Below are 11,970 nucleotides of genomic sequence, written 5' to 3'. Positions count from 1 at the left end.
GGGGGGGGGGAGGCTGGGGAGGGGTTGGCCAGGCAAAGTGAGGCGCCTGGTTGCGCTCTTGCTTCTCGAGGGCCTCCTCCAGCTCCTGTTCACAGGCGGGGGTGTGAAGAGGCGCTCTCCACGCCAGCCGCGTCGGTCGAGCCCCTGTCGTGGGCTCTCCTGCCGGTGTCTGGGAAGTGTCTGGGGAGTGTCTAGGGAGTGTCGCGGGCTCGCCTGCCGGTCGAAGCCGATCTTCATCACCACCTCCATCAGCACGTCCTGGTCGATAGACCGGATCTGCGACATGATCTGGTCGGGCGTGACGGAGAGGTAGAGGGGGAGCTCGTCGGTGAACCAGCGGTGCCGCCGGATCTCGGGGATGGTGATGCGCTGCAGCGGGTCGACGACAAGCATCCGGGAGATGAGGTCCTGTGAGAGTCGCACGAGGGGCGAGGGGTGAGGGGTGAGGGGTGAGGGTGAGGGGTGAGGGTGAGGGGTGAGGGTCAGGGGTGAGGGTGAGGGGTGAGGGTGAGGGGCGAGGGTAAGGGCGAGGGCGTGAGGCGGGGAGAGGTGCGGTGGAGAGGTGCGGGGGGAGGGGTGCGGGGGGAGGGTGTGGTTGTCCTTGATCTCGTCGGACATGTGTCCGGGGAGAGTGAAGATGCCGCCCTTGATCTTCTTGAAGAGGTTTGGGATGTTCTCGTCGTCGAAGGGCAGGGAGCCGCACAGCAAGGCGTACAGGATGACGCCGCACGACCAGACGTCGACCTGCAGCACCGGCACGTCGGGGCAGCTGGGCGGCGCCGTCGGCTGGCGAGAGAGGGCGGCGTGGCTTGCAGGGGGGGCACGGCTCTGAAGCCGCGGAAGGGTGTTGCACCGTGCAGTGCGGCAGCGTGCAGTGCGGCAGCGTGCGGTGCGGCAGCGTGCAGTGCGGCAGCGTGCAGTGCAAGGCTCTGGCCTCGCAGCAGTGTCGAGGGTCTGCGTGCAGTGCGGCTGCGGTGCCCCTGGAGGTTGCGCACCTCCGGCCCCGCGTAGAGCTTGCCCGAGATGACCTCCGGCGCGGCGTAGTTCGGAGAGCCGCACGACGTCTTGAAGAAGTCGCCGTCCTTCATCACCTGCGAGTAGGGGGGGGGCGGGCCATCCCGCGGCGGGTTGAGCCTGCGCGGGCGGTCCTCCGCGATCGCACGCTTGAGAGACCGAAGGCCGCGGTGCAGAGAGAGCCGCCTCTCGGCTGCCCTCTCGGCTGCCCTCTCGGCTGCCCTCTCGGCTGCCCTCTCGGCTGCCCTCTCGGCTGCCCTCTCGGCTGCCCTCTCGGCTGCCCTCTCGGCTGCCCTCTCGGCTGCCCTCTCGGCTGCCCTCTCGGCTGCCCTCTCGGCTGCCCTCTCGGCTGGGTCTCTCGGCTGCCCTCTCGGCTGGGCCTCGCGTTTGAGAGTCCAAAGTCTGCGATGCGGAGCTGCTGCTCGGCGTCGAGGAGGAGGTTCTCGGGCTTGAGGTCGCGGTGGACGACGGCATGCCTGGCGGGGTGGGGGCAGGAGGGGGGGGGGCAGGAGGGGTGGGGAGGGGGGAGGGGTGGGGGGGGGAGGGGAGAGGGAAGGGGCGGGGGCGGGTGGTGAGTGGGATTTGGAGGGCGGGCGGGCGGGCGGGCGGGCGGGCGGGCGGCGGCGGCGGCGGGGGGGGGGGGGGGGGCTGGTGTCAGGGGGGGGGGCTGGTGTCAGCAGCTAGGCTGGTTGTCACTGGTGGCAGTACTCGACTCCCGAGATGAGCTGCTGGAACATGGCCCTCGCGCGCGGCTCGGAGAGGCGGCCGTTGGAGACGATGAAGTCGAAGAGCTCTCCGCCGGGCACGTACTCCATCACCTGCCGCCACGGACGCATCGCACCGCACCCGCTCGCTCTCGAGCGCAGCTAGGCGGGGAGAGGAGCTAGGCGGGGAGGCGGGAGAGGGGCAAACGCCGCCACCGCAGCCGCCGCGGCCGACGCAGCCTCAGCCGCGGCGGCGGCCAGCCCGCGAGTAGGCGAGGGCGCCGTGCGTACGCGGCCGGGGGACGGGACGAGCGGGAGGAGGGGAGGGGTAGAGGGCTTGAAGGAGGCGCGGGGCAGCGGACCATGTAGATGTCTGTCGGAGTGTAGATGATCTCGTAGAGGCGGATGATGTGGGGGTGGTAGAAGAGCTTGAGGATCTTGATCTCGCGGCGCACCTTCTCGTCCATGTCCAACTGCCGGATCCGGTTCCGGTTCAGGATCTTGACCGCAACCTTCTTGCCGGTCAGCTGGTGCTCGGCCACTGCAAAAGCGCGGGAGGGGCGGCGGCGATGGTGTGAGGCGCGCGGAGGCAGGCCCTCGGCGCGGCGGTGACGGCAGCGGATACCGACCCTCCCTATCTTTCCCGCCTCTCCCCCCCTGCCGACCTCTCTGCCGGCCACCACACACAATGTTTTGGCCTGTGGGGATCGACTCGCGCGCGCAGGGCACGGCGCACGTCGAACTTTGCCAAAGGACCCGATGCCGAGGTTCTTCCCCAGCCGGTAGTGGCCGATCCTTTGGACGTGCGATGACATGCGAGGTTAGCGAGCACACAGGAAGAAGCCCGACAAGCGAAACCTGGAGCGGGCACAGGACCGAAGCCTTTGACGAAAGAGAAAGAAAAGGGCCCCGATCAGTGGTCGGCCCAGTTTCGGGGGGATTAAAATCCCTGTGTGGTGGCGGCGTGCCGTTCTCCCATCCCTCCCTTGGGTTGTCTGTTTTCTTTCTTTCTTTCTTTAGTTTCGGGGGGCAAACCCTTTGAGGAAGGAGAAGAAAAATTCTCCATATTCGGGCGCACTTCCATGAATTGCCAGTATCCAGCAGTATCCAGCAGTATCCCGCAGTATCCTGCAGTATCCCAGTATCCGATGCGCCGGCTCCGAGTATTGCGGTGAAAATACTGCGCGATACTGCCATGGCCATCCTTCAAGTCCTCCACTCAAACTCCGTCTCCGAGTACCGAGAGGAGCACCCGACCGGCAGGAAGGAAGGACATAGATTCTCTGCGTCGCCGCACTAACTAACTAGCAGTACTAGCGTGGATCGGGGAGCTCTGGGGACGACACGCTGCGGAATCGGATCGAGCCCATGCACGGGCAAAGAAGGACGCTGCAGAAGCGATTGGAGAGGCAGCCGGCGTCTGCCGTCACAACGAGTCCCAGCGCTGGTTGGACATGCGCGTCGGCTCGCCCGAGGACTGCTGTCGCGACCCTCCCGTCGTGACGCAGCCTCCGACGAGCTCTGCAACCGAGGAGAGTGAGGGTGCGCCTCCCCTCACTGCTGGCCTGGCTGCGCACCGCCCCACAAAGCAACCCCTCGAGCATCTCTACAAGCACAAGCACAAGGGCGACCTTCTCCAAGTCGTCAACACGCCCGGCGGCTCCGACAAGACTTTAGCCTTGGCCACCCTCCTTGCGGAGCAGGAGGAGATCCGCTCTCGGTCGGCAACGTGGCAGCTAGTCGAGAGACTCGGTAGTTGTGACCCCCCTCTGTGCTCTGAGTGAGGACAGGAGAGAGAGAGCTTTTGTGGTGTTGGTGTATACGCAATAAACGGGACAGGGTAGTCGTTCTCTCTAGCTCCCCTTCTAGCTCTTAGCATGAGCTGCGCCCTGTGTCCGACCCCTTTTGCGCAGCAACACCTTAAACTTTTAGGCCCTCCAAATTCGGGTCGGTCGGAGCGTAGCGGAGTGGGCCCCGAGTTTGAAAAGGGCGACGGACGCTTGTGTCCTAGCCTCCAACAACGCCTCCCCGGCGCAGAGGGGCCCCCGGAGGGATGCTCAACCGCTCCACGCCACGCCGCTTGCGGCGGTCCTATTCCCAGCTCCGCTGGAGGGCCCCTGCGTTATATTAGACCAGCGCATAGCGCCATAGGACGTATTTTCTTGTCAATAACAAGGCTGTGAACAAGGCTTCTGTTCCTCGCGTGCTTCTCGACTGGGATTCAGCGCTGACTTCTGACTGTCGTTGCGGTCCATCCCTTTCTCGACTGTCTGAGCTTGTGCGTCTTGGGTCCGTCCGTTGTGTTTCAAACACGGTACAGGATCGAGGTGTGCACGCCGCCGAAGCCAAGTGTCGTCCCCTCTCTCCATTATCTCACTGCACACTGGGAGACGTCGGTGGTGGTGGCGGCGGTGACTGATCGAGCTACCAAGAGGAACTTGTTCAACGCTCTACAATAAATAGCAACTTACGCGCACGCGCCCCCAAAATCCCAAAAGCGACACGGGAGGCAAGGGTAGCAACCGGCCCACTCACTCGCCCGCTCGTCCAACCGCCGCCCCTCTCCCCACCCCGGCGATTCGCGACCCATGACCAACCGCCTCCGGTGACAAGTTCAGTTGTCGCAGATAAATTCGTGACTTCAGTTGTCCTCCTCCTCCACAGATGAGGCGTCGACCGGCGCGACCAGCTCCGGCTGCGGCGCCTCCGCCTCCTTGCCGTCGTAGCGCGAAAACGTGAAGGCGGTGGAGTAGGGCCCAGCCAACTCGTAGTTGCGAACGCTGCCCTCGATGGCCCCTTCCGCCTGCGCCGAGGTCTTGAACGAACCGACGACGGGGTAGAGATCCTTCTTGCCGTGGCGCGGCGCCGTCGACGAGAAGGACTGGCCGACAAGACCGTGGGGCAGGGAGCGGGCGGCAGCGTCACCCCGTGCGCTCAGGCTGACGTCGATCCGATGCTTCGGACCGGAGACCCACCCGTATACGAAATTGCCGTGCACGTTCACCGTCCAGTTGCGAAGGGTGAAGATGGCGGACGAGATGCCCATCCTCATCTCGAGCTCGAAGCAGCCCTTGTACCCGTTCTTGCCAAACTTGAAGGTTCGGCCGGCGCAGTTGCCTCGGACAACCTCCCAGCCCATATTGTGGACGTCGAGCTCAGAGGCATAGAAGGAGGCCGTGGCCTCCCGCCGCCCCTTATCGACGCTCGCGACCACGTGAGCCTCGGTGAGGTATGTCCCGTTCACAGCCACCTTGCCTCCACGAAGCGTGAAGGTGCTCTCCTCCACCTTGACGTTGACCGCGAGCCCCGGCGCCGATAAGAAGGCGTAGCACTTGTCGTTTTGACCGCGAAAGTCTGCCTCGCCGCCGTGCGCAAAGTGCAGATGGGGGTCACCGTTGCTCTTCCCCTGAGTGACGGCGGGGTCGACGTAGTCGGGGATGCCGTCGCCGTCCGTGTCGACGGTGCCCTCTGTCGCGTCGGGGATGCCGTCGCCGTCCGAGTCGAGGTCCTCTGCGTCGGGCGTGCCATCGCCGTCCGTGTCGACGGTGCCCTCTGTCGCGTCGGGGATGCCGTCGCCGTCCGAGTCGGGATCGGTGAGGTCCATGATGCCGTCGCTGTCCGTGTCAGTGAACTTGCTGCAGGGGCAGCACTCGGCATTCATGTAGCCTCTGCGGCAGCACGAGGAGCAGCCATTGCCGCGGCTGGAGCAGCAAGAGTGGCTTCCGCCCTCGGCAGCGGTCTTGCACGGCACGTTGTAGAGGAAGTCGCGCCGCGATCCTGTGCCCGTCATAGCCAGGGTGGAGCACTTTTCGCCAGTGGGGCCAATGACCTGGCCATCGTGGCAGTCGGTGCACGTCTCTGTGCCGCCGCCGTTCAAAGCAGGGGGGGGCGCGAGGGTAGGAGGGGGGGGCGGGGGGGGCGGGGGGGGAGGAGGCGGAGGCGGCGGGGATAGCGACGGCGAGGGATCCGGCACGACTGCAGGCGGTGCGGCTTCCTCCGCAGGCGCAGGCGCAGGGGGCGGCGAGGGCGACGGTGAGGGCGACGATGAGGGCGGCGGCGAGGGCGACGGCGAGGGCGACGGCGAGGGCGGCGGCGAGGGAGACGGGGAGGGAGACGGGGAGGGCGGCGGTGGCGCTGCTGCGGGCGGCGGCGGGGAGGGCCGAAATGCAGCCGTCATTTGAGGGGTTTGCACTTGCGTGGCCCAGGGCAGTTTGCCGATGGTGCCGGCCGAATAGTCCTTGCCATTGTGGAAGCCATTTTCATCTGGGTCGTGGTTTCCAGGCCCCGCTTCAGCGTCAAGAGGGAACTGTCTCCATCCCCCTCCGGGCATCCGGCCATTGCCCGGAGTGAGCTGCTCGGCGTCTTGGCAGTAAATCACCCTTCGCGCGCAAGCTTGATGTATCTGCCGAGTTGAATAGTGCTCTTTTCCGCTTTCTGTCACGTACAGGTTGGGGTCATCCCTGTCCCGAGGCGGCCCGTTTCCGACGCTGTTCCCTCGTACAGTTCCGTACATATCCCTTGTTCTCGGGTGGGGATTTGAATCAAGATCCCCCATCGCCGGTACGTTTGGGTCATAGGGCTTCGTCGCCGGATACCCGCCTCTGTAAACGCACCCATCATCGATTCCGCCGCCAGTCGTGTGAGGTGCGCCGTTCCTTGTGAATGGGTCCACTGTGGCGCCGTTGGAAGGAGCGGTGTTGCCCCATGCAAAGCCGCCGCCTCGCCAACCTCTTATTTGCGGTGGGATGACTAGTTCGTTTGTGAACTCGCCGTAAATGCACTCCCCGCTGGCCAGCAGCTCATCGTAATGGGTCAGCATGCGCCGTACGTGCTCTTTGGAGCCCTCGATTTTGCTCAAGTCGATTTCCGTCAGACCATCGTCATCTTCGCCGAGTCTGCGCCGGTGGCTAGCGCCTCTGGTGGCCGGCGCAGCCGCGGCCGCACCAAGTGCGGCCGCCAGCATCAGCAGACTCATCGGGTGTGGCCGTCGGGCGGCGACTGGGATTGTGGGCTCGCAATTGGAACCAAATTTCGTGTGCGAGACTAGTACGAACGTCCACGATGCGTTCGATTAAACCCAAACACAAGTTACAAGTGCTCATTGCCGTATAAGGTCTCGGGAAAGGTCGAGGAAAGGTCGAGGGAAAGGGGGGATGGCACGTAATGATGAGCCCGAGCAACCGCACGACCAACTCCCAAAACGAACGAAGTCAGTTTTCCTCACCCTCTGTCAGGGTCCACACCTGCACGAGCAGGATTTTGGAAGGACGATCAGGGGGACAGGTGGGCTCTCCTGCTCCTGACAAGGGACACGACAGTCGGATAAGGTCAGAGCACAACACCGGGTTTCTCGATTTGACGCCGGAGTGCCTCCACCTATCCTCGCCTGCCAACGCGGCCAGAGGATATCCACCTCGAGACGTCGAGAACACGATGGACGCTCACATCCTGGAGCAGCACGAGATCTTCGAGCTGCTGCCCACCCACGGCAAGGTGGTCACGCTCGACGCCGACCTGCCCATGAAGCACGCGCTCGCGGCGCTCGCGTCGCACGGCGCAACGTGGTGCGCTCTCCGCGCCCGCGACCCCGGCCGATCCACGCCCGCACCGCACGCGGACGCGAGCCGCCACCGCGAGACGCGCGCCGCGCGCCGCGCCCCTGTCCCAGTCCGCGCGACCACCGCCCACCTGTCGCCCCGCAGCCTCCCCGTGTGGGACTCGGCGCTGCAGCGGTTCGTGGACGTGTTTTCGTGCACCGACCTCGTCGACATCGTCCTCTTCGCGCACCGCGCGCTCGCCGGCGCCGGAGCGCCGCCCGCCGCCGGAGCAGCGGCGGGGGACGCGCAGACTGCCCTCGAGCGGTGCGCGCCAGCGCGACCTCGCACGCCGCTCGAGCGGACCCGAGCCCAGCCCCCGACCCCGACAAAAGGTGCCACCTGCGCGACCTGCATGGGCTGAAGCGGCCGCGGCCGGCGGGCTTCCTGATGGCGTCGGTGGACGACTCGATGCTCCACGGCGCCCCTCGCGCAGCGGCAGTGCGGCAGGGCCGACAGCCCTCTTCATCGCCAGCTGTCTTCTGACCACAGGCGCTCTGATGCTCAAGCAGCACTGTCCACGACACGTTTATGAAGCGTTCCATGACATCTCCCAACAGGCGCTCTGATGCTCAAGCAGCACGCCCTCGAGTGCCTCCCGATCGGGGACAGCGCCTGCTCCTCATCGCTGCTGCAGCCTCCAGCCGCCCGCTCAGCCGCTCCCTCTCCTCGCACGCGGGTCACGGGGCGGCGGGGGGTTGCGGAGATAGGCACCTGCTGCTGCCCGAGCAGCTGCTCGCCTTCCTGGCGACGCTGCCCGAGCTGCGGACGAGCCACGGCCTTGGAGTTGCAGAGATGGCCCGAGAGTGCCCCCGAGTACCCCCGAGATTGCCCGAGCTGCGGACGAGACACAGCCCCGCTGCTGCTCGCGCACTCAGCACGCCAGTTTGACGACTCCAGTTTGACGACCCAGGCCCGCTGCTTGAGGAGCCGGTCGGCAAGGCGCTGCTGCCGCTCTGCCGCCAGCCGCAGACTGTCCGCCGCGACGCGTCGCTCCTCGAGGCGACTGGACTCGTGATGCCAGACAGCAGACAAGCTCCCTAGACACCTCCTTGGACACCTCCTTGGACACCTCCCTAAACTCCTCCCGGACACCTCCCAGACAGCTCCTGGACAACTTCCTAGACTCCTCCCGGACACCTCCCAGACACCTCCTAGACACCTCCCTAGACTCCTCCTAGACACCTCCTAGACACCTCCTGGACACCTCCGGGCTAGCTTCGCTCCTCGAGGCGCTCTGGCGGCGACGCCTCGGCTGTGGTCGATCCTCGAGCTCTCGCGGCCTCTAGGCGCTCGGCCTGCTCTCGGCCGAGCGGCTGCACGCGCTGCCGGTGCTCGACGCAAGCGGAGCCCTCTTCGACGTCCTCTCGAGCCGCGACGTCAGGCAGCCTCGCGTCGCAGCCGAGGCGACCGGCGCTCGCCGGCCCGGTGAGGGCGCCGCCTCCTCCCTTCTCTCAGGCAGCTCGCGTCCAACCCGGCGACCGACCTCGCCATCCCTCTCGAGGAGGCGCCGAGACATTTCCTAGACTCTTCCTAGACACTTCCTAGACACTTCTGGCGACCGACCTCGCCATCCCTCTCGAGGAGGCGCGTCTCTCCGCCGCCACCCGGAGGACGGCACAGCAGCCGCCGTGCGGAAGAGGACATGCGTCGACCATGCAACCCGCAGGCGCTCCGCTCGCTGCCGCCCAAGGACAGCCGGGTACAGACGTGCGCCGTCAGCGACACCGTCGCCACCGCGATCACGCGCCTCGCCGACCCGGAGGCAGCGACCCCACCCGAGATCAACCGAGACACGAGCACCCCTCTCGCCCACACGCACTCACCTCCCCCCTCCCCCGCCCACTCCCCCCCCTCCCCCCCTTCCTTTTCAGGCGGCGCAGCTCGTCTGCCTCAACGACGCGGGCGCCGTCTGCGCAGTGGTCACCGCTTCGGCAGTCCTCGCCGCGCTGCTGCCTAGCTCGCCGCCGCACCACGGATGAGCTCTCGCCGCACTGAGCTGGGCCGGCGGCGCCGCGGACGCGCCGGGGCATTTGTTACATCGCACCCCAACGCGCCTCGGCATTTGTTGCGGCTTGCGCGCGCTTCGATCCGACGTTGCCCCTCGCTAGCGATCACAGCCACGCAGGGGGGCCGTGTCCGTGCGCGCCTGTCGCCCCGCGGTCGGGCGGGAGTGGGCGTGGACTGCGCGCTTTTTGAGTTCGAGCCGGGGTAGGGACTCGAATTCACAAGTTTCGCGTGACGACATGAAAATTGAAAGTAAAGAAGCAAGTAAAGGCTTACTTGAGAAACACTTTACAAAACGGCGAAACGGGGCCATGGCCGACGCTCGCGATGGCCCGTCCGTTGCGGCCAGGCTCAAACTGTGCGCGCAAGCCACAGGAGAGGCGGTGGCGCCGCAAGACGAGGCGATGATTCGCATCCTCTCGCAGCTCGCCGTGGAGCGCAACTGGTGGAGCTTCAGCGTCAACCCGACGCCCATGGGCAAGCAGTTCATTGTCCAGCCCCAGTCCCAGTGGGAGAGGGACAGGGAGCGGCAGCAGGCCAAGGAGGGCAGTGCCCCACCGCAGCCTGTGCCTGCTGCCACCTCCGCCGCGGCACCGCCCGCAGCACCGCCTGCCGCCGCTGCAGCTCCGGCCGCAGCACCGCAGGCACACCCGCAGCACCAACAGGTGCAGCAACCCCAGCCCAACGAGTCGCCCGAGGGGTGGACCAGGGTTGGGAAGGGCGGCATGCCGGACAGGTTCACCATGAGGAACCCTGGCCGCAAGCCGCCGGGCAAGGCGGTCAAGCGCAAGCCTGACCGCCAGCCCGCACCCAAGGGAGGTGGACCCCCACCCCCCTCTCCCAAGGTGAACAAGAACAGGCTGAGCGCGCTGGCGCTGGCCCTTCTGGCACCAGCGGGAGCCACGAGCGCGCACCGCCGCGCTCCCCCTCCCCCTCCTCGCCGCCTGCCAAATCACCGCGGCCGTCTGTGCCTGCTTCCGAGTATGACTCCGAGTTCGACTTTTCCGACGCTGAGGCGCAGGATAGGACGGCAGGGGTCGTACACGACGCAGTTCAGCAGGCTGTGATGCAATACGGCTATGACGACGAGCTCTTCCAGGCGTGGAGGGACGGCGAGATACGGCGAAAGGACTTGCCGGAGGAGGTGGTGGCTATGGCTTTGGACCTTTGCGAGAGGTGGCGAGCGGAGCAAGAGCGGTGTAGGCGCGTCCACGCGGCGCAGCGGCTCTCCCGCGACCCCGGCCCCTCTCATAGCCGCAGCCGTAGCCGCAGCCCCAACTCTTGCCGCTCTTCCGTGTCGGGTTGTGACGAGGGGTGAGGGGACACGGATTGAAGATCCCTCACACCAAGATCGTGCAGGGCGGGGACACATGTCCCTAAATCCCATCTCGTCTCAGAGTTTGCCCGTTTTATTTATTTATTTATTTAAAGGCTTACTAAACCGCTTTAGACTACACGGTACACGCGTAAAGGGGAAGAGGACCCTCAGTTGACCAGAGGAGTTGTTGCGCCAGGCCCTCCTGCTCGGCTCCAGCCAGTAGACAAGTCTTGTCATCAACAGAAGAGAAGGATATGACCTCAGGGCTGATGTGACCAAGCGCTGGTAGCGTGGTTTAACCCCTCACACCCGTGGTCTCACAGTGTGCCGGCAGTCGCCGAGCAGTGTCGTTCACACAAGCCGCAGCACAAGTGACTGAGGGCCAGTGAGGGCGAGCCCATCGCTGTGACAGCTGTGGCAGCCGCACAGTAGGCTGTGTCAGCTGTGCAGAGTGTGTGAGCAGCAGAGGAGCTGCTCTCCAGGCTTCTGTCGCAAAGAGCTGCATGCCACCGAAAGCGCTGTCGAGGTTCGCCGAGTGCGACACAGATTGGGGGAAAGCCGCCACCGACGAGCGAGCGCGTTGGAGTATTCACTCCGGACAAAGACGGCCGCACGCACACGAGCTGCGGTCGTGCGGCCGCCATAGCGGCGAGGCGCGGGACCGTCTGTGGCGAGGTGGGTCGCGTCCCCCGATTTCCGTCAACTCACGGTCCTTCCCCCGTACCCGCCGTAGCAACACGCGACGCGCACCACAAATATGCACACAACCACACGCCCAAAACTGCAAAAAAATCCAAAAATGACAAGAAGACAAACATCAACCCCCGCGCGCCCGCCTTGCCCTTAGCGCTTATTGAGGCGGGCGCAGGGGGTGGCTTCATCCTTCAAGCGCGCGCCCAAGGGCGACGACCGACGGCGACATTTGCGTCGAGTTTCCTGGGGCTCCCCCCCCCTGCGAGCCGGCGTGAGGGCGTCAGGTGTGGCGTGTGGCTGTGGGTGTGGGGTGAGCGCTGAGGCGCCGCCACTCTTTTGCCCCCCCCCCCCCCCCTCCGCCCTCCCCCGACGAACGGCCCCAACGACGACACTGACGTTGCGCCTGAGTTTGAGATGCAAAACACTTTCCTGCATGCTTTCCTGACGCTTTTTACGCTCGCCCCCCACCGCGCTTTCCCTTCCTACCCCCCCAACTGAGAGAGAGATTTAATGATGACATTGGCATTAGGCGCGCCAGCGCGCTGTGTCAACACGTCGCTGCGCGCGGACGCGTTCGCCGGCGAGGAGCTGGCGACCCACACGGCGCCGCCGCATCGCGCAACCAAGAAGAAGGCCAAAA

General features: G+C 65.6%; 2 protein-coding genes across 2 annotated transcripts in view; one reads left to right on the top strand and one right to left on the bottom strand.

Moving 5' to 3' along the window:
- Positions 1–2,586, bottom strand: part of EMIHUDRAFT_356164 (hypothetical protein) — a 3,306-nt gene extending 720 nt beyond the window's left edge. Inside the window, exons 1-7 of the mRNA XM_005768754.1 lie at positions 2,455–2,586; positions 2,081–2,259; positions 1,711–1,832; positions 1,481–1,490; positions 996–1,091; positions 724–744; positions 241–408 (exon numbers count right to left, since the gene is read on the bottom strand). Coding sequence (XP_005768811.1) covers positions 241–408; positions 724–744; positions 996–1,091; positions 1,481–1,490; positions 1,711–1,832; positions 2,081–2,259; positions 2,455–2,533 — 675 coding nt within the window. The 5' untranslated portion in view covers positions 2,534–2,586. The remainder of the gene's footprint in view (positions 1–240; positions 409–723; positions 745–995; positions 1,092–1,480; positions 1,491–1,710; positions 1,833–2,080; positions 2,260–2,454) is intronic.
- A 7,044-nt stretch (positions 2,587–9,630) lies between these two features.
- EMIHUDRAFT_210770 (hypothetical protein) lies at positions 9,631–10,345 on the top strand (the record flags this gene model as incomplete). Its single annotated transcript, XM_005768753.1, has 3 exons — positions 9,631–9,885; positions 9,964–10,138; positions 10,335–10,345. The coding sequence occupies 3 exons, from the start codon at positions 9,631–9,633 to the stop codon at positions 10,343–10,345; spliced, it is 441 nt and encodes a 146-aa protein (XP_005768810.1).
- Between the last annotated feature and the right edge of the window lie 1,625 nt (positions 10,346–11,970).

The sequence above is a fragment of the Emiliania huxleyi genome, assembly GCF_000372725.1.
Source record: "Emiliania huxleyi CCMP1516 unplaced genomic scaffold EMIHUscaffold_45, whole genome shotgun sequence".
Taxonomy (NCBI): domain Eukaryota; phylum Haptophyta; order Isochrysidales; family Noelaerhabdaceae; genus Emiliania; species Emiliania huxleyi.
Note: the sequence above shows the minus strand (reverse complement) of the source record. Positions and strands in the feature narration are given on the sequence as shown.